The 23,499-nt window shown below is 35.6% G+C and overlaps 2 protein-coding genes across 2 annotated transcripts; both read right to left on the reverse strand.

The window, feature by feature from the left end:
* Nucleotides 1-1,859: 1,859 nt before the first annotated feature.
* LOTGIDRAFT_223151 (hypothetical protein) lies at nucleotides 1,860-11,595 on the reverse strand (the record flags this gene model as incomplete). The annotated part of the gene is made up of 8 exons (XM_009068115.1): nucleotides 1,860-2,168; nucleotides 2,679-2,830; nucleotides 3,771-4,011; nucleotides 4,310-4,405; nucleotides 9,513-9,624; nucleotides 10,058-10,242; nucleotides 10,747-10,933; nucleotides 11,344-11,595. The coding sequence occupies 8 exons, from the start codon at nucleotides 11,593-11,595 to the stop codon at nucleotides 1,903-1,905; spliced, it is 1,491 nt and encodes a 496-aa protein (XP_009066363.1). The 3' UTR covers nucleotides 1,860-1,902.
* Nucleotides 11,596-13,478: 1,883 nt separating this feature from the next.
* LOTGIDRAFT_197818 (hypothetical protein) lies at nucleotides 13,479-22,157 on the reverse strand. Its single transcript, XM_009068116.1, has 9 exons — nucleotides 21,818-22,157; nucleotides 17,940-18,212; nucleotides 17,092-17,278; nucleotides 16,526-16,686; nucleotides 16,106-16,217; nucleotides 15,865-15,960; nucleotides 15,146-15,386; nucleotides 13,949-14,100; nucleotides 13,479-13,803 (listed from the first exon to the last, which is right to left on the reverse strand). Exons 2-9 carry the CDS (start codon nucleotides 18,189-18,191, stop codon nucleotides 13,538-13,540), a joined length of 1,467 nt encoding a protein of 488 aa, XP_009066364.1. The 5' UTR covers nucleotides 18,192-18,212; nucleotides 21,818-22,157; the 3' UTR covers nucleotides 13,479-13,537.
* Nucleotides 22,158-23,499: the final 1,342 nt, after the last annotated feature.

Below are 23,499 nucleotides of genomic sequence, written 5' to 3' on the forward strand. Positions count from 1 at the left end.
AAACGAACATGACTAATGTCATCAACTTGCGTAAAAACCTTTGCAAACATTATTTACAAATTAATGTACTATGCGAGGCTGTGTTGTCTTGATTTTTAATTGAATAATATTCTTTGTTTACTCAGTAACAGTGTATTTATTATTCACAGGCATCGACGAATATCAAGTTCTTTAAGCTTTCATAATCACAAGAGATTCGGTTACTAAGCAAAATCGTTATAGTGCACACTGCTTACAGGGGCGTACCTTGGGGCGTCTTAACACTAGAACTTTTCGAACAACCACCATCATGAAGTTTTGCTTCAACATTCATCCTATATTCGTCAATCTGCAAGATGAAAGTTGGACCAGCCCGACTGGCGCCACCACTGCTGTCTTCGTTATTCACCTCATTGGCGGGTGCGCCAGTGGGGGTACAGAGTGCCTCCCTATCTCATAGAAAAATGTTTTGTACATCTACTTCATTTATAACAAATTCAAACATATGAAATCATGATCTAATGATCTGAAAACATGATCTAATGATCTGAAAGCGTAGATCTATTGCTCTGAAAGCATGATCTAATTATCTGAAAGCATGATCTGAAAGCATGATCTAATGGTCTGAAAATAAGATTCAATGATCTGAAAGCATGATCTAATGGTCTGAAAGTATGATCTAATGGTCTGAAAGCATTATCTAATGGTCTGAACATATGATTCAATGATCTGAAAGCATGATCTAATGATCTGAAAACATGATCTAATGATCTGAAAGCATGATCTAATAGTCTGAAGGTATGATCTAATGATCTGAAAGCATGATCTAATGGTCTGAACATATGATTCAATGATCTGAAAGCATAGGTCTGAAAGCATGATCTAATGGCATGATAGCATGATCTTATGATCTGAAGGCATGATCTAATGATCTGAAAGCATGATCTAATGATCTGATAGCAAGATCCAATGGTCTGAAATTATGATCTCATGATCTCAAAGCATGATCTAATGATCTGAAAACATGACCTAATGATCTGAAAGCATGATCTAATGATCTGAATGCATGCTCTGAGACGTGTTTCTCTCATCGTCCTCAGGCACATAATGATAAGAGGTGATTGGCAAACTATTATATACATTAATGCTTATTATTTAGAAAACACAGGAGATTGTAATTGAATAATAAGCATTAATGTATATATAGCATCACCTCTTAACATTATGTGCCTGAGGATGACGGGGAAAACACGTCAAAAAGTTGCAAAAAATTTTAACCAGTCCGAATTTGATTGTTTATGTTTCTTAACTTTTGGGGCGTTAATAAAAGAGGCTGGTCAGCTTTCAAACTGTTTTACCATTTCAGAAATAGTGATGAAATTGCCCCTCTTCCCCCCTTGGAAAATTTTGTGTTTCCTACTCGGCCCCTCACCTAATGTTTCCAAGAGACGCCACTGAACAAAGGTAGTCACATCACTAATACAATTGTCATTTCTTTACACCATAAAGCAATTAAAGCAATAATTAAAATTAGACAATTTCGTTTTTATTTCTGTTATTTTTTCGTCTATATTGCAATCTCACGAATTCTATTCCGCAGTCACGTTGTATATAATTACGTTGATTCAAGCAATCATACCGTATAATCTGGAAAATGTGAGCAATTGGTAGATCTAAGATGAGAACCTACTGAACTACATATGGCTCCTACGTGGAAATGACAGAACCATACTTAGCTTCGCATGATCTAAGACGCATTCAATTCCAGGGGGTCATAATGTTCATCATATTTTTCAAATCAAATTATTGTACTGTTTGTATATTTTTATATTCTATAAATCCTATCTTATTTGAAGCATATTGGGCTATAATGAAACACAGACTGAGGAAAGATTTAATAACTTTTTCATAACAAAACATACATCATTCCCAGGGTGTCCACACTCCACCATGTAAAGCTGGGTTACATCTAGGATCAGGGTCGGGATAACGAGCCGGGATAGCTGTTTTACTATAGGCTGATAATTTAAATAACATTTTATCCACTATATCGGGATATTGTTGAGAAATATCGTGATTTTCATTGGGATCTTTTAAAATATTAAACAACCAAACGTTATCACTACGCGTGGATGGATCTAGCCTGGTATTATTCTTGTCTTCCGGTGGCGCGATCCAACTTCCGTTACCTAAAATAGATAATAAAATATTCGTAAAGATGAAGAAGTATTATAGTTTACAGGCATAACAATTTAAGTTCACTAAGAATCCTTTCTACCAACTGGTCTTTGTCCAAACCTCTTGACACCTACTCTACATCTCACATCTCACATCAAGACAGCGTGGGAAAAGGCGAGAAGGCATGGAAAAGGGCAAGAAGGCGAGAAGGCATGGAAAAAGGCAAGTAGGCGAGAAGGCATGGAAAAAGTCGAGAAGGCCCGGAAAAAAGCAAAATAGCATGGAAAAAGGCGAGAAGGCCTGGAAAAAGGCGAGAAAGCCCGGAAAAAGGCGAGAAAGCATGGAAAAGGGCGAGAACTCTAGAAAGCGAGAAAGGGAATAAATATTTCTCGTCTTTTCTTCTGGTTCTGACCTTTTCACTTTCTCGACCTTTTCCTAGCTTTCTCGTGGGAGAGAAGTCGAGAGTAGTGACTGTACGAACAGTCGAATGACTGTAGTCGACTTCAATGCAATAGACATACCTGGATCACCAGTAATGAGTTTAAAATCTCCCATTCTTAAAGCTGACCTGGTTCTAGTATCGAATGTATTATTATAACGTTTTGAACCCCGCTGACTGTATAAAGGATCTATATTATGTAACAATTCACTTCTTTGTCCTTCTGATCCTTCACTGAAAAGATAAAACTTTATAATTTGCAAGAAAATGTCATCGTTTCTTCAACACGTCTGACACCATTACATATTTATACCAAGTGGCCCTCATGGTTATACGTGGTATTCAAATCGACCAATCGATGGAAGTTAATTTTCTGTTTTTGTTTTGTAAATCAGAGCACACACACAAATAATATGACAGGTACCAATAATAAAGGTCCGCCACGTACGAAGCCATCTAGATAAAGAAAAACACGATACCATTGTATGCTGTTAAGGGAGTGTTGCTTAAACGACAATGGAATAAAACTTTATAATTTGCAAGAAAATGTCATCGTTTCTTCAACACGTCTGACACCATTACATATTTATACCAAGTGGCCCTCATGGTTATACGTGGTATTCAAATCGACCAATCGATGGAAGTTAATTTTCTGTTTTTGTTTTGTAAATCAGAGCACACACACAAATAATATGACAGGTACCAATAATAAAGGTCCGCCACGTACGAAGCCATCTAGATAAAGAAAAACACGATACCATTGTATGCTGTTAAGGGAGTGTTGCTTAAACGACAATGGAATAAGGACTGTAACGATGACGATGATTTTGCTGATGCTAATAATCATGATCATTGCCAGTAATGATAGAAATATAGCCATCCTACCGAATGATGATCATGATGATGATGATAGTGATGCTTCTGCTGATTATAAGGATGATGAATGGTGATGATAGTGATTCTGCTGTTGATTATAAGGATGATGAATGGTGATGATAGTGATGCTGCTGTTGATTATAAGGATGATGAATGGTGATGGATAATGATATCAGTAATGATGGAAATATAGCCATCTCACCTACTGATGATGATGATGGTGATGATGATGTTGATACAGCTGATGATTATGAGGATGATGGAGAGCGCCAGTAATGATGGAAATATGGCCACCTACCTGATGGTTTTCCACTGATCATATCCATCCAGTTTGGTTCCATTAAAAGATCCACCAGCGAGATTGAGAAATGTTGGAAACCAGTCAGAAACGTGGATCAGTTCTTTTCTAACTACACCTTTTTGTTTCAGTAATGGACTGTTGACAAATCCTATACCATGGAGGCCACCTTCCCATAACGTTGCCTTCCAACCTCTAAGAGGCCAGTTGTTTCCTCCAGCATGGATCTGGCCACCATTATCTGAAAATGATAAAGGCAAAATTCAATAGAAGGCCATATTGCCTGCTATTATAGCAATATACAACATGGAAACTAGGGCTATAGAGCGAGATAATACTCGGTCAAGGAACGGTGACGTTTCCATTAAAGGGGGCGGGGGCAATGAGATTTGCTCGGCATTGACCCAAATTCGAATCGTATCTAAAGTCATGTCATCTTTGTAAGCCCCCTTTGACATTTTTATGGCCCCTACTTGGACCTTTCACCTAATTATTGCCAGAAATCCACTGTTTGGGAACTCGTTTGCCCAATGAATTACCTGTTGTAAAGACCATAACAGTGTTGTCCCATAATCCCGCTTCTTTAAAGGCATTTGTAAGATTGGCCACACCTTCATCTAAAGCTGCTACCATACCTATCGTTACCAAAAAATAAAATCAGTCTGCGTATTTCTCAGTGATTAACCAAAGATACTTCCTATGCCAAATTACTTCCTTTCTCATCTCATCATCAGTTGTCCGATCATTCCAATGGGAATAGTTCACGTCGGTTATTTTTCTTTGGACACGAGATGGCGCTAATATATTAGCTACACGGTGTGCAAAATAAAAAGAAAAGGTAGCCACCTTTTGACACCTACCAGCATAAGCTCTTCTGCTCTTATTCTGAATAAATTCATATGGCTTGAGGTACTCGTCTGGCACTTGCAGAGGTTCGTGGACAGCTTGGTATGGCATATACAGAAACAGTGGCTGTGGAAAGGAAAATAAAAATGAAAACATCGAGTAAGAAAAAAGCTGAGAAGATTATCCTCCACCGATTCAACATCTGAAATTTGGATATGGAACAATTTGATGAACGGATTTCTCTAGACCTGGAGGTGGAAATCTCAGTCGTCTGAGTTGTCGTCTGCAAGGCGATTAGGTGACGTCTGTTCAAACCCTACCAAAGGCAAGATAAATTCTGACAACATGGTTGCTTCTGTCAGTCGGCGATTAACTTACCTAATTTCAGAATTTACATGTAAACTAATACCGTCCATTTAACGCAATAATCTGCCGTCAAATCGACGGGGGTTAATATGCCGTCCATTCCACTCAATAATCTACAAGCCTTTACCTTAGATTTATCATGCTGTTTAACGATATCAATAGCTCTATTAGTGAATAAATGAGTTGAATATTTTCCTGTTTCAGTGGTATCAGGTGTTTTACCATTCGTCATATCAATACCACAGTATCGTTCTTTGGTTAGGAAGCTACAAGTAGTATGTTTATAGTAATCTTCTGAACCGGTCAGATAGCCTAAAAAAACAAATATTAGCTATCTAGATGCTCCAAAATGGATACCCATACAAAACTAGAGTGTCATCAGGTGTTCCCAAGTCGGCATTTTGGTGTGTTATAAATTATATACCATATAAATAATATATGGACTCTCTGAAATAGATACCAGTTAACAAAACTGGTGTGATTCTCAGTCACAGAGTGACAAAATGTGTTCTGGAAGAATGAACACGACCAGCCTTATAAGATCACGTTTCTTAAAAATTGTAGGCCTATATTGTCCAAGTTCAACCCTTTTTTTTGGATAAAACTGAACTCTTTTGAACATCTATGGGATTTCAGGTGAGTCTTATTTCCACGATTTTTTTTTCAGTAAAGAGTTTTAGAGTTATTGTCCTTGATAAATTACTTCAAAACTGGCCAACGTAAAATTTTATTTCAATATGGCCCTCTCATATTGGTTGGCACCGAAGTTATTTTAATTGTTCAGGACAAAAATCCTTGGTTAGGTTGAGCAGCCTCAAGTCCTATATAATGCTAGTGTCCGCTTGAGTTTACACTCACCAAAATACGAATCAAATCCCCTGTTGATTGGAAGATATTCATCCTTATGAAATCCAAGATGCCATTTTCCAACAGCATGAGTAGCATACCCTGCCTCCCGTAGTTTATCTGCTATTGTTGGATCATCTACTGGTAAAGCGTTCGGCTGACAGGGCCAGATGATTTGATGTTGCAGACCAGTGTGGATCTGAAATAATGGTTCATAATCAATATCCGATGGCGTAGCGTTATGGAGGCAAATCATGTGAATTACTCACTTTTGTTACGAGCAAGCTCCCCTCTGTTTTCCCCATCTAAATTGGATTGCACTACTTCCATGATGCATGATGAAAAATGTAGTACCCGAAATGTGTACCGTATCCGGATGTGACATGACTCTCTTCAACCGTGGCATCGGAAGTTCGTGACTATATCTTATTGTGAAACCGACAGTAGTGACGTTACTGATTGGTGTTAACAAAACTAAGCATTTACCTGATAACGACCAGACAGAAGCTGACTTCTAGTTGGAGAACAAATTGGTTGAACATAATAATTCTCTAATTTCACACCTTCTCCTGCCAACTGATCCAAATTTGGCGTCTTGATTTCTGAACCATGGTAACCAATGTCATGGAAACCATAATCGTCTGCTACCACTAATAAAATATTTGGTTGTTGTGCTCCATTAATAATGTGAAAGCAAAGTACTACAGTCAACAAGACGTATTCTCTCAAGGCCACCATCTTTTTAAATATTTTCCTTAGATAAAACTGATAAATGATAAACTTTAGACTCGTAAAGAAAACTTTATCCACTCAGGAATAATCTGATTAAGTTTTGTTGATAAAGAACATAACCTTTTAATACTAAATAATAAATACACATGATATTATATAATCGTTCGGTGAACATGTACTTCTATGCTACATTGTTGTTTATGGTGATTAACTGTTATTTGCAGTTTGTTAAAGCAGCTCGCTGTCGTTTATAGTGACTCAAAATAGTTTATAATCGCTCTGTTTACTTTATAGTGGCTCAATGTACTTTATAATCGGTGTGTGCACTTTATAGTGGCTCAGTGTAGTTTATAATCGCTTTGTGTACCTAACAGTTTCTGGTTGTAGTTTATAATCGCTCTGTGTACTTTATAGTAGCTCATTATAGTTTATAATCGCTCCGTGTACTTTATAGTAGCTCATTTTAGTTTATAATCGCTCTGTGTACTTAACAGTCTCTGGTTGTAGTTTATAATCGCTTTGTGTACTTTATGGTTGCTTGTTATAGCTTATATCGCTCTGTGTACTTTATAGTGGCTCAGTGTAGTTTATAATCGCTCGTGTACTTTATAGTGGATCATTGTAGTTTATAATCGCTTTGTGTACTTTATAGTGGTCCATTATAGCTTTTAACAACTCCGTGTACTTTACAGTGGCTCATTGTAGTTCTAAAAGGATAGTTTCTTCTTTGCAAGTTGTAGATCCTTGGAATGTAAGGTAGTACATGTATAATTATATTATAGGTAATTTAATTCATTGTAAATTGAAAATTACTAGCTGGAATCATAATTAGCAATTAGTATTTTCAGAGTGACCAAAAATAAAAAATAAAACAGATTTATTACTTAATATAACAACGTAGAAAAATATAGATATAGAATAACAAAATTTGGTCTCATTCCCAGGGTGTCCACACTCCACCATGTAAAGCTGGGTTACATCTAGGATCAGGGTCGGGATAACGAGCCGGGATAGCTGTTTTACTATAGGCTGATAATTTAAATAACATTTTATCCACTATATCGGGATATTGTTGAGAAATATCATGATTTTCATTGGGATCTTTTAAAATATTAAACAACCAAACGTTATCACTACGTTTTGATGGGTCACGTCTGGAATGATTGGCCCGTTCCGGTGGGGCAATCCAACTTCCGTTACCTATAATAGAGATTTTGAAAATGTCAGGTCATCTACTAGTGTGTGCTGTGCGCTTCTGAAAAAAGAATTAGGACCATCTCATGTTATGGATCTTCAAGGGACCCAAAGATAAATATTGTTGCTCTTGATCATCATTGTTTAAGAAAAAAAAACATTGCTCACACTCTCATTTACTTGTTTTTTGCGATGAAAAATTATCATATTTCACTATTGGACATCCGGAAAGAGGCGTTCAGATATGATTCAAATGCAATGCAATACACATACCTGGATCACCAGTAATGAGTTTAAAATCTCCCATTCTTAAAGCTGACCTGGTTCTAGTATCGAATGTATTATTATAACGTTTTGAACCCCGCTGACTGTATAAAGGATCTATATTATGTAACAATTCACTTCTCTGTCCTTCTGATCCTTCACTGAAATCACAAAAATGTGATTATATGATAATTACTAAGATGATGAAGATGATTATTATAAACGTTCTGCTACTGTCATTGATCATGCTGATGATTTTGATGATGATTTTGATGGTGAAGCTAATGAGGTCGATGGTGAAGATGATGAAGATGATGATGTTGGTTTTGCTTCGGTCGTTGAAGATGATGCTGATGGTTGTACTGCCGGTGGTGATGATGATACGTCCGTCTCTCTTTCATTCCAATGCAGTTACTTCTGACGATGGTGACACTTCCAGCACAGATGGTGATTATGCTTGTGATTGTTGTGGTACTGTTGCAGCAAGGCCCTATTCATGTATTCTGGACTTTGTGTTGTTGCTGATGGTGGTTGATGCTGTCACTAAATGATGACTATGATAATGACGCTGTTGCTTGTGATAATGCTTTTGTCGTTTAATGCGTCTGTTGTATGGATATCATCATCAGTCACAGCTTCATAAGCAATACGTAAATTATAACAATTGCAGCAGCAGTATCTGTAGCACCATAACAATTGCTACTACTGATTGCATGTTTCACGGCCACCTACCTGATGGTTTTCCACTGATCATATCCATCCAGTTTGGTTCCATTAAAAGATCCACCAGCTAGATTGAGAAATGTTGGAAACCAGTCAGAAACGTGGATCAGTTCTTTTCTAACTACACCTTTTTGTTTCAGTAATGGACTGTTGACAAATCCAACTCCATGAAGACCACCTTCCCATAACGAGGCTTTCCATCCTCTCAGAGGCCAGTTGTTTCCTCCTTCATGTATTTGACCACCATTATCTAAAATTATGAATTAAATTGTAACAGTAGTTGAAATGGACAAGTTTAAACTTCGGCCAATTCCGTCCGCTGGCTTCCATGCAATATTTTTTGGAACTACATTGAATTTAGATTCAAAGTTCGCCCGTTAGTGTTTCATATCTACCTGTTGTAAAGACCATAACAGTGTTGTCCCATAAACCCGCTTCTTTGAAGGCATTGGTAAGATTGGCCACACCTTCATCTAAAGTTGCTACCATACCTATCGAAACATAAACAGAAGTAAATAATTGTAGAAAACAAAAATGTGTATTTTATAGCGTTTTCATTTGAGTAAAAACTATGTACAACTTCAATCAAAATCAATGAACATAATGTATGGTTTGAACGTCACAAAAAAAGTTTGCCAGGAAAGATAACATACGAGCAGCTGTGTTGAAAACCACAGAATAATCGGTAATAAATATGCACCCCACATTTTATACTATATCTGATCGCAAAATAGCCAATTAATAAAAATCATTTAAATATAGAATACATACCAGCGTACGTGCGCCTTCTCCAATCGTTGATATATTTATATGGTGTTATATATTTTTCTGGAACTTGAAGTGGACTGTGGACTGCTTGATATGGCAGATATATAAATAATGGCTGCACAAATAAAAAAAAAGCATTATATAACACAATTATATAACAATTTATAACACCCTTAATTCAGTAAATAAAACTGGGATAAAAGCAAGCAAAACAATTCCGTTAATCATGGCAGTAGGTAACAATTTCTGAATGGCGTTAAAACGAGCTATAAATATTGGTTTGGTAACTCTGAAAATGATAATAGTATACATCAGTATTCCCATTTTCAGGGCATGTTTGGTGGGAACGGTCAATCATGCGATAGTTAGAAGCAGAGAGCACCTGTGTTCTTTCCAACTGTTGATAGCAACCAGCAAACCAGAGAGAATCGAGCATGAGCGCATCGACCATTGAAAACATAAGTTACCGCTAGTTGCCATTAGCTGCTTTTCAGTTGGATCTGGTGGAGAAACAGTCGGATCTTGTAGTCGAACTTATATTCACCTACCTTAGATTTATCATGCTGTTTAACGATATCAATAGCTCTATTAGTGAATAAATGAGTTGAATATTTTCCTGTTTCAGTGGTATCAGGTGTTTTACCATTCGTCATATCAATACCACAGTATCCCTTGTGAATCAGAGAGCTACATCTGGTATGGTTATAGTAATCTTCTGCACCGGTCAAATATCCTTTAACATAATATATACAAAAGATGGCAAGTCTCATCAATGCGATCATCGGAAATGGTATTGGGTTTCATAGAGGGTACTCTTCATTAGAATGAACCACTGGCCTAGGTCACAAGAATTTTACATATTTATGATCACTTAGTAATGAAAATAAATTAAATATAAATCAGTGTAGACATGAGTTCTAAATGTCCAACTTCAGTTGAGACGCATGCTCCAATAGTTCAGTTGTTTGAAGATCGCATAGTGTCAAACTCTGAGTAACAACAACATGTTTTTTTGGTTCTGTTTTAATATTTCTATTAAATATATTATAATTATCAGCTTTCAACTATAATTCGATACCTGAGTAAGACTGGAAGGTTGGAAGAAGTGACTCAACAAGATGAGTGGGAGCCCTTTTCCTGGAATTTTTGACACATACATACTCTCCTATAGGGTGGGGGAGGGGTTTGCTCAACCTGTTCTTAATGTAGTTGAGCAACACTGGTCGGAAGAACTCACCAAAATAAGAGTCAAACCCTCTGTTGATTGGAAGATATTCATCCTTATAAAATCCAAGATGCCATTTTCCAACAGCATGAGTAGCATACCCTGCCTCCCGTAGTTTATCTGCTATTGTTGGATCATCTAATGGTAAAGCATTCGGTTGACATGGTCTTATTATACTATGTTGTAAACCAGTATGTATCTGAAACAGACCTCATATCTAATAAGATGCTAGCATGAGCAAAGTAAGTTTAGATACTGCCATGTTCCTTCAGCAGCAGTACGATAATAATCTACAGTACCGTTGCTTAAGGAACATAAGATAATTTTGGAATTCAATTATCTCTTAACCACAATCTGCATTCTACGAGTTTATTTCGCAATGGAATGCAGGTGCATACTTGTATACTACAGACAATGTAAGAAAAGTATCTTTAACTGTTTGTAATCACATCGCGTACATGTAATTGAATTCCTTGATCGGAGCCAATAAGTAACTTACAGAAAAACCTGACAGCTGACATAACGCATTGTCGCCTGTGGATAACGAAAACCAAAAGAGGCTGTCATGAAATCATTGGGATAATTTACACTAAAAAAATGATGGCCTACCTGATAACGACCAGACAGAAGCTGACTTCTAGTTGGAGAACAAATTGGTTGAACATAATAATTCTCTAATTTCACACCTTCTCCCGCCAATTTATCTAATGTAGGTGTCTTGATTTCTGAACCATGGTAACCAATGTCATGGAAACCATAATCGTCTGCTACCACTAATAAAATATTTGGTTGTTGTGCTCCATTAATAGTGTGAAAACAAACCGCCACAGTCAACAAGACGTATCCTCTCAAGGCCTCCATCTTTGTTTAAGTAGAGGCGGCCTTCAACATAGATAACTGATAAATAATTAATACACTTAATAACTATATAATATAAATTGTAACATACAATAATAAAATATTTACACTGTTAAAATAGTGCTAAATACATCAATGGTAGATTGATATAGAAATACCACTGTTAAAATAGTGCTCAATACATCAATTGTAGAGTGATATAGAAATACCACTGTTAAAATAGTGCTCAATACATCAATTGTAGAGTGATATAGAAATACCACTGTTAAAATAGTGCCCAATACATCAATTGTAGAGTGATATAGAAATACCACTGTTAAAATAGTGCCCAATACATCAATTGTAGAGTGATATAGAAATACCACTGTTACAATAGTGTTCAGTACATCAATTGTAGAGCGATATAGAAATAACACTGTTAAACTAGTGCTCAATACATCAATGGTAGATTGATATAGAAATACCACTGTTAAAATAGTGCCCAATACATCAATTGTCGAGTGATATAGAAATACCACTGTTACAATAGTGCTCAATACATCAATTGTAGAGTGATATAGAAACACCACTGTTACAATAGTGCTCAATACATCAATTGTAGAGAGATACAGAAACACCACTGTTACAATAGTGCTCAATACATCAATTGTAGAGCGATATAGAAATACCACTGTTAAAATATTGCTCAATACATCAATTGTAGAGTGATATAGAAATACCACTGTTAAAATAGTGCTCAATACATCAATTGTCGAGTGATATAGAAATACCACTGTTACAATAGTGCTCAATACATCAATTGTAGAGAGATACAGAAACACCACTGTTACAATAGTGCTCAATACATCAATTGTAGAGCGATATAGAAATACCGCTGTTAAAATGTTGCTCAATACATCAATTGTAGAGTGATATAGAAAATACCACTGTTAAAATAGTGCTCAATACATCAATTGTCGAGTGATATAGAAATACCACTGTTACAATAGTGCTCAATACATCAATTGTAGAGTGATATAGAAACACCACTGTTACAATAGTGCTCAATACATCAATTGTAGAGAGATACAGAAACACCACTGTTACAATAGTGCTCAATACATCAATTGTAGAGCGATATAGAAATACCACTGTTAAAATATTGCTCAATACATCAATTGTAGAGTGATATAGAAATACCACTGTTAAAACAGTGCTTAATACATCAATTGTAGAGTGATATAGAAATACCACTGTTACAATAGTGCTCTGTACATCAATTGTAGAGCAATATAGAAATACCACTGTTAAAATAGTGCTCAATACATCAATTGTAGAGTGGTATAAAACTTAATTATCTTGAATCATGTTTTGACTCAGTTATGCGATTTGACCTATTTTCCTGACCTGCGTCCCTACTGAAGTTGGACAAGTAGAACTCCTCCTCATGCTACATTTCGAGACGAGTTCAGAACGTTCGTATATTTTATTAGTGACCAAGAACCCTATCGCATCTAGATATAGGCCTTTAATCAGTTACTAGTCACAAAACTGACCATAGATTTTAATACAGATTTAGATTTTACTGATGGTGACTTCACTTGACATCAATGATCATACGTAATTTTCAAGCCACTAATGTTCTAGGTGAATAAAAAAAATTTAACATTCGTCTATTTGACTATTGCCCTCTCCAACACTGGAATGTGACTAGAACGAAAGGTGCATTCAGTGTTTTCTGGGAATACAAAACATAATTTAGAGAGTCATGAACTCTAAGTGTTATAACCCTCAGAAAGCAACAGAAATCAGAACAATTAGATCTGCAGAAAAATCTGTAAAATCTGTTGGATTAATCCAAGATCAACAAAGCTCACTGCTATTACAAATGAAACAAACCAATTTACAAAATACAAAAAAGATTTATTCATAAACATTATCATAAAATAAACAAAACATAATGACATCATTCCCAGGGTGTCCACACTCCACCATGTAAAGCTGGGTTACATCTAGGATCAGGGTCGGGATAACGAGCCGGGATAGCTGTTTTACTATAGGCTGATAATTTAAATAACATTTTATCCACTATATCGGGATATTGTTGAGAAATATCGTGATTTTCATTGGGATCTTTTACTATATTAAACAACCAAACGTTATCACTACGTTTTGATGGATCTGGTCTTGAATGATTGGCCTGCTCAGGTGGTGCGATCCAACTTCCGTTTCCTAAAATAGAATGGCAATAAAATTCAAATATAAATGTAGGCTTAAAACACACACCAAATCAATCGTTACTTTCACGTCGCTATCACCAAATAGTAGTAAAGTCAAAAGTCACCAATTAGCAGTAAACATTATTAAATGTACCTACCTGGATCACCAGTAATGAGTTTAAAATCTCCCATTCTTAAAGCTGACCTGGTTCTAGTATCGAATGTATTATTATAACGTTTTGAACCCCGCTGACTGTATAAAGGATCTATATTATGTAACAATTCACTTCTTTGTCCCTCAGATCCTTCACTGAAATTTAAAAACAAAAAACAAATATAAAACAAACAACCATTTGTTACAAGGTCTTTACATAAGTTCACGAAGATCGTGTGTACTAGCCTGATAGCATTGATCTTTCCCGAAAATATCCGAACCAATTTACAGATTGGTCAATTGGGATAATGAGTAAACACCACCAGAAAATACAAATTATAACGCTCTAATGTTTTATGCCACTTCTGATGATGCCACTGCTTCCAATGCTGCTGCTCCTTCTGTTACCGATACTGCTGATGATGATGCTACTGCTTCCAATGCTGCTGCTTCTGTTACCGATACTGCTGATGATGATGCTACTGCTTCCAATGCTGCTGCTCCTTCTGTTACCGATACTGCTGATGATGATGCTACTGCTTCCAATGCTGCTGCTCCTTCTGTTACCGATACTGCTGATGATGCTACTGCTTCCAATGCTGCTGCTCCTTCTGTTACCGATACTGCTGATGATGCTACTGCTTCCAATGCTGCTGCTCCTTCTGTTACCGATACTGCTGATGATGATGCTACTGCTTCCAATGCTGCTGCTTCTGTTACCGATACTGCTGATGATGCCACTGCTTCAAATGTTTTTTTCCTGCTTTTACAGATTTTGATGGTCTTGATACTGATGATGTTGTTGCGCGTGATAATGAAGGTACTGTTGCTGGTGATACTGATTGTACTGTTGCTGCTTCTGGTGCTTTTGCTTCTGTTGCTGATACTACTGTTGCTGATGCTACTGTTGCAGATACTATTGTTGCTGATACTATTGCTTTTGATGGTGCTAATACTGATGATATTTACTGATACTTCTGATACGGCTGGTTTTGCTGCTGATACCGCTGGTGCTGTTGCTGCTGATACTGCAGCTACTGATGGAAATGTGGATGTTGCTGCTTCTGATGTTGCCGCTGCTACTGATACTTCTGTTTCCAATGATGATGATTCGGATTGTACCGTTGAAGCTGGTGCTGCTGCTGGCACTGGGATGATAATACTGATCACAACAAAGACGAAAGATAAAATTCAAGTTTACCTGATGGTTTTCCACTGATCATATCCATCCAGTTTGGTTCCATTGAAAGATCCACCAGCTAGATTGAGAAATGTTGGAAACCAGTCAGAAACGTGGATCAGTTCTTTTCTAACTACACCTTTTTGTTTCAGTAATGGACTGTTGACAAATCCAACTCCATGAAGACCACCTTCCCATAACGAGGCTTTCCATCCTCTCAATGGCCAATTGTTACCACCAGCATGTATCTGGCCACCATTATCTAAAATCATATCATTGATTAAAGCGTCGAATTGCTTACAGCTATAGAGGTTATATGTTACTTTTGATAAGACTTTTTATATACAGCTTGGCCGAGCTATGATGATCAAGCTAAAGACAAATCAAAAATAACATTTACTGTATCCTGCGGTAGAAAGATCCTTAGATGCTAATCTACTAAATTCCAAGGCACTATGAAGAACCTAATTGCATTCTTCAGCAACGATATACGGATACAGAACTATGCACCTCCAGCGAGATATCTAACCGTAAATTGTTTACAAAACACTAAATTGAAGTAATGTTCCTAGTGGCCTGAGTGGTATGAGGGACTCCTATGGTGTCCATTGGACCAAGGGGGGTCATGTTCACCAGGGTTAGGAACAGAATTCTTATGGGATCGGTAAAAATGACTAGTGATCCTGCTTTAAAACTTTTGGAACTATTGGTTGGGTGTAGTCAACATATTATATGTGTACCTGTTGTAAAGACCATTACAGTGTTGTCCCATAAGCCTGCTGCTTTAAAGGCATTTGTAAGATTGGCCACACCTTCATCTAAAGCTGCTACCATACCTATCGTTAAAAAAACATTCTGGTATGATCTGAATATTACTGGTGCTTGCAACGGATAAATAGCTTCGTATAACATGCACAAAAGACTGTGAATCAGTGAAAAAAATGGCTATAAATTAAAATCATTTAAATATAAAATACATACCAGCGTACGTGCGCCTGCTTTGATCGTTTATATATCTATATGGTGCAACGTATTTTTCTGGGACTTGAAGCGGATTATGGACGGCTTGATATGGCAGGTATAAAAATAAGGGCTGATTAAATAAAAAAAAGTTAAACAGATAAAGTTTTCTAAATATTCAATTTTCAAATAAGTAAGTGAAGTAATCTGTAAGGGCGTGTTCAGAGGTTTTATATTGGAAACAATGATAGCCTTGATTTGCACCAATTCAGATGTTTTCAGCTAGACTTTTGTGGTATTTGCAAAACTAAGACTCCGGATAATCCGGAAAAGATCAATGCCAAGAGGTCTGGCCAAGGAACAAGGACTTGTATTGTGTGAGACCACAAAATTACACATGGTGTAATACTCGCTTACCTTAGATTTATCATGCTGTTAAACGATATCAATAGCTCTATTAGTGAATAAATGAGTTGAATATTTTCCTGTTTCAGTGGTATCAGGTGTTTTACCATTCGTCATATCAATACCACAGTATCCCTTGTGAATCAGAGAGCTACATCTGGTATGGTTATAGTAATCTTCTGCACCGGTCAAATATCCTGGAAATATTCAATATCAGTGGCGTAGCGGGGATTTCATTGGGGGCGGGGGGTATCCAGTGTTCGATATACCTTTGCCGATCCCCTGGAAACCTTTCTAATGTGGCTAACCGGAGAATACATCTAACACGATTTTGGGAGTATAAGTAGAATAAATTTGTCATATTAATGGACCGAGAGGGAGGGGGCATGACCACAAATTACTGTCTATATAAACAGCTTCGCATGAATTTTAGCTAATCAAAAAGATTTTTCGAAGTTGCGTATTAACAAAACAAACCGATACGTTTCCGCTCGTATAAGCGTCTAATAAAGTAATAACTGTTACCGTTAACTATAATTGAGCTGGGACAAACTTCTATTATTTAAACACATGATTCAGCTTTTTGTAATTTTGTTACTCACCGAAATAAGAATCAAATCCTCTGTTGATTGGAAGATATTCATCCTTATAAAATCCCAGATGCCATTTTCCAACAGCATGAGTAGCATACCCTGCCTCCCGTAGTTTATCTGCTATTGTTGGGTCTTCTAATGGTAAACCATTTGGCTGACATGCCCATATAATGTCATGTTGTAAGCCAGTATGTATCTATAATAAAGGTCAATAATTGACACGAAATTCCACATCGCTATTACCATTCTCAAGAAAATACGACGTATATTATGGCACCGTTTAATATACCATAGTCATTTTTCAAATTTAATTGCATTATTTCCGAAATCATCTGGTAAAAGCACAATGCCATGCTATTACGTCATATAAGATTAAGTTTGTAATAGCTTGTAAGGCGAAATACTATGACTCTATCCCTCTATCAATAGTTTGAAAATGAACTTTTTTTAAAAGCGCCATTGATTTACGTTTGACTAGGAAATCACACTCATAGGTTTGAACTAGCCCCATCAGTCATGGGAACTCCTATTGTCGGTGATTTCGATAGTCGGATGAATTTCTCCAATATAAATGTTTTATCTTTTCTCCAGGAAAAAAAAACAAAATTTTACTCACGTTTAAGCCTTTTGACACACCCCTTATGATAAAAAATGAGTTGTTGGACAAAAAAAAGAACACCCCGATTAAGCAAATGAACTCTTCTAACATTATATCATATTGACTGGAAAAGCACGTGTCGGTTGAAGAGTCCATTACAGGTTGGGGGATGTCGAATACATGACTTGCCTGCTATCTATAGCCTTGCACTTCTGATGAAACTAAATAAATTACGACGACTAACAAATTTCCAACCTACCTGATAACGACCAGACAGAAGCTGACTTCTAGTTGGAGAACAAATTGGTTGAACATAATAATTCTCTAATTTCACACCTTCTCCCGCCAATTTATTTAATGTTGGTGTCTTGATTTCTGATCCATGGTAACCAATGTCATGGAAACCGTAATCGTCTGCTACCACTAATAAAATATTTGGTTGTTGTGCTCCATTAATAGTGTGAAAACAAAACGCTGCAGTCAACACGAGGTATTCTCTCAAGGTCACCATCTTCTTGGAACTACAGACGACCTTTATCAACAATACAGATAATAATTCATAAATTCAATAACCAAATCATTTACTAATATATATGATACCATATATAGGTTATCATCAGACCGAAACGCATTTACAACAATACAGATGACAACTCGTTGGCCTATTAACAGTCAGACAAATAAAAGTAGAGGGGTGGGGGTCTTCATCCGAGCGTCCGAGCGCCCCTTTGTCACTAGTCTTGGTGATGTGTTAAGGGTTTGGAAAATCTTCTTAATATACATCTTAAAGGATTTCGGAAATGAAGCAGATTAAAAAAAATTAAAAAACCTCTTTACAACCCCTATTAGAATCAAAACAAAGCAATATACAGAATACTGAAAAGGTTTATTAACAAATGGCGTAATACATTATAAGAAAAAGGTAACACAAAATGACTTCTTCCCATGACGTATTCTCTCGAGGCCACCATCTTCTTTAACTTCCGACCTTTATCAATATAGATAACTGATAAATAATGAAATCATATACAGAGGTCTACATAATGTATGACATAAGAGATAATGAAACCGGAAACGCACCCAGATCATAACTACTAAGACTGTTGATACCTTGTAAGGACTGTTTTCTGTGGATAGTGGCGGCGTCACTGGGGGTAGAGTATTTGTATTGAGCACTATTTCTTTATCGCTCTACAATTGATGTATTGAGCACTTTTTTACTGTGATATTTCTTTATCGCTCTACAATTGATGTATAGAGGACTATTTTAACAGCGGTAGTTCTATATCAATCTACAATTGATGTATTGAGCACTATTTTAACAGTAATATTTCTATATCACTCTACAATTGATGTATTGAGTACTATTTTAACAGTGGTATTTCTATATCAATCTACAATTGATGTATTGAGTACTATTTTAACAGTGGTATTTCTATATCAATCTACAATTGATGTATTGAGCACTATTTTAACAGTAATATTTCTATATTACTCTACAATTGATTTATTGAGTACTATTTCAACAGTGATATTTCTTTATCGCTCTACAATAGATGTATAGAGCACTATTTTAACAGTGATATTTCTTTATCGCTCTACAATTGATGTATTGAGCACTATTTTAACAGTGGTATTTCTATATGGCTCTACAATTGATGTATTGAGGACTATTTTAACAGTGGTATTTCTAATTACACTATAAATCATGTATTGAGCACTATTTTAACAGTGGTATTTCTATATCGCTCTACAATTGATGTTTTGAGCACTATTTTAACAGTGGTATTTCTTAATCGCTCTACAATTGATGTATAGAGCACTATTCTAATAGTGGTATTTCTTTATCGCTCTACAATTGATGTACTGAGCACTATTTTAACAGTGATATTTCTTTAACGCTCTACAATTGATGTATTGAGCACTATTTTAACAATGATATTTCTATATCGCTCTACAATAGATATATAGAGCACTATTTTGACAGTGATATTTCTTTATCGCTCTACAATTGATGTATAGAGCACTATTTTAACAGTGGTATTTCTATCTTGCTCTACAATTGATGTATAGAGCACTATTTTAACAGTGGTATTTCTATATCGCTCTAAAATTGATGTATTGAGTACTATTTCAACAGTGGTATTTCTATATCGCTCTACAATTGATGTATTGAGCCCTATTTTAACAGTGGTATTTCTATATCGTTCCACAATTAATGTATTGAGCACTATTTTAACAGTGGTATTTCTATATCACTCTATAATTGATGTATTGAGCACTATTTGAACAGTGGTATTTCTATATCACTCTACAATTGATGTATTGAGCACTATTTCAAAAGTGGTATTTGTATATCGGTCTACAATTGATGTATTGAGCACTATTTTAACAGTGGTATTTCTATATCACTCTAACCAATTGATGTATTAAACAGTATCTTAACAGTGGTATTTCTATATCACTCTATAATTTATGTATTGAGCACTATTTTAACAGCGGTATTTCTATATCGTTCCACAATTGATGTATAGAGCACTATTTCAACAGTGGTATTTCTATATTGCTCTACAATTGATGTATTGAGCACTATTTTAACAGTGGTATTTCTATATCACTCTACAATTAATGTATTGAGCACTATTTAACAGTGGTATTTCTATATCACTTTATAATTGATGTATTGAGCACTATTTTAACAGTGGTATTTCTATATCACTCTACAATTGATGTAATGAACACTATTTTAACAGTGATATTTCTATATCACTCTACAATTGATGTATTGAGCACTATTTTAACAGTGGTATTTCTATATCACTCTACAATTGATGTATTGAGCACTATTTTAACAATGGTAATTCTATATTGCTCTACAATTGATGTATTGAGCACTATTTTAACAGTGGTTTTTCTATATCACTCTACAATTAATGTATTGAGTACTATTTAACAGTGGTATTTCTATATCACTTTATAATTGATGTATTGAGCACTATTTTAACAGTGGTATTTCTATATCACTCTATAATTGATGTATTGAGCACTATTTTAACAGTGATATTTCTATATCACTCTATAATTGATGTATTGAGCACTATTTTAACAGTGATATTTCTGTATCGCCCTTCAATTGATATTGGCCCTTGGAGTTCTAATTTAACATTGAAAATATTTTATTATTGAATTTTAGAATTATATAGGTTAAGCGTCTCTCATATTACAAGTAGCTAATATCTTATATAAATAGTATAGTATACTTCTGGTTTATCAATTTCCAATCATCGAAAAACTTTTCATGTATCGATTATTTAATGTTCAATTATTTTTTAGTTAATTTTCACGTGCATTTATCTATAGGAAGTGGGTAAATTTCACGCAAAATTACGTTATATAGACTAAATTTCGTTCAAAAACAACCTTTAGGCCTACAAAGATGGGTAGAACGGTGAAATGACAAAACATAATTATACAGTGGTGTAACCTATTTTCGTGCATATAAGGATTCAACACCGAATTTCGTCAAAGTTATAAAAACAAAACAAAAAATGTCTTAGATGTTTCCTCAGATATTCTACAAAATAATTAAAATTTGTTTGTTTCGATTCACTTTAACTAGCGACAATTCCTTCAAAGAACGATTTTTAAAAAAAATTGTGACTGTCAAAATAAGATACGTAGCGTGATTTATTGTTAAAAGTCACTGAAACAACATAAGAATATGGCCCACTTTGTGTTCCATAGAAATTTTCTGCTGACATGGAATCCGTTAGTTGATCACGTGACTTCATTCGTTGGACTACATTCTAGCAGACGACACTTGGAATTCCGATTACCGCTTGGGATTATAAGGAAATTCGGCCGATAAAAAAAGGTGACGTTTGGTAATAACTGAAATCCGCTATTTTGTATTTGTCAAAGTATACATTAATACATTTTACCTTGCTTGATTCATTCTAATAGCTGATATTGTAGAGATAACCCATGTTTATCGAAACAAGCAAATGCGGAGGTCACGCGAGGTCGCATGTGCAAATTATAAACCTTTCCGGAAATGCACGAAAAATAGGTTAGCACGAAATTAGGTTACTTGACTGTATAAGTTTAGAGAGTAATTTGTATGGATACCTTACTTACCCCAACGTGACGTCGTTAAGACCATTAACCTATGCACGGAAGTTTTCGAATACTGTAGTTCAATATAAACAACAGTCTATAAGCGCAATGCAAAATCTAATCACGAACCTTTATTAAAACTACGACTGACTTGTTTGCTGAGGTTTCTTCTATTATTACGAAACGACTCGAGAAACGGTCTGTGATTTTGAACGCATGAATAGGAGTGAGTGGGTTTCAGTAGATCTGTTTCTAAGCATATAAGTCTAAATATTGCTCCTTATTGAAACACCAACACCTTTTACTCACGAAAATACATCTCCATTGAAAAAGGAAACAGGAAATCAATACAAATCACAACAAAAATCGAAAGTAGTCTGATTGATAATTTGTTACGGATTGAATAATAATCAGCGCAACTCACTGAAATATGATAAACCTTCATTGTGATAAGATTTTTTCACTATGCAAGCCCTTGTACAAGACAACAAACAATGGCATACACAAAATGTAAGCATCATTCATACGCCTTTTTAAAAAATGGAGGATATATTATACAGTGTCCTAGTCCGAAACATCTACCTCTATTCCAGCTTCTGATAGTTTGACAGTTTGTCGACTGGAGTAGAGTCAGAAAAAATATTTTATGGAAGTATTTTACACCTCCAAATGTGCGTTTTTTAAAAACAATTATTAAATTATTTTTACGATGACTGTAAATAATGTTCGGGAAGGAAGGGCTTGATTGTCCCAAATGTACAGGCCACACAATCTTAAATGACCGACCGGAGTTTACTTTTGTTAAAAAAAAAACTTTGATGAAAACATAGACGTGACAATGGTTAAGGGGTATAATGATGGTACACCAGTCAACAACTTTCAAAATAGCTATCAGAGACTGGAATATATTCAGAGGTTTCCGACTAGCAGTGCCCCTGTCACAATCCTTACTTCTATTTCGATGTTTGAATTGTTCTCTAAACCAAAACTGGAATATTCTTACTGAGCTTTCATTGGTTAATAATCTCGCTATCTAATCGAATTTAAGTATTTTATCAACTGAGTTAGAATTCACCTCGTGAGCTTAAAGCTAATAGGTTGAAGAATGGCCCCGGGAACGAGTTTCATTGGTGTGTAACATATATATCAAATAAACAATATATTCTAATCCTTATTATACAGAAGATTTCTACAGTGGAATAGCTTAGTCGATAGGAGTTGGATTGTCGTCCAAGGCGATGAGATGCCGTGGGTTCGAATCCTCCTAAAGGTCAGAATAAAATTCTGATGCATGACCAATTCTCCAAGAGTTTCAACTCCAATACCTATTTGAATATACAATCTATTTTCGTATTTCCGATGATTGTGTAAGTAAATTAGTACATTTGACCTTTGACCCTTGACTAGTTGTTAATGTTGTAATTTTGGAGAATTGTCTCGTGTCAGAAAGGAAATCCTACGACTTATTCATCTCGTACAGAATCCGTCCGGGTTAACAGTAATATTTCATAATACGTAGACATACTTCCCAATTAACATCATTTTTGACTGAGGCTCGTCTTTAGAAGATGGTGAAAATGAGCCGATATGGAATATGTATGGTAATTTATGTTTTGGTTGTCATGGTAACCAATGTTCAGAGCCAAATCAGTAAGTATATCATGTAAATATTTCGATGAATACGTTGTTTAAGTAGAAAAATA

The sequence above is a fragment of the Lottia gigantea genome, assembly GCF_000327385.1.
Source record: "Lottia gigantea unplaced genomic scaffold LOTGIsca_89, whole genome shotgun sequence".
NCBI classification, from domain to species: domain Eukaryota; kingdom Metazoa; phylum Mollusca; class Gastropoda; family Lottiidae; genus Lottia; species Lottia gigantea.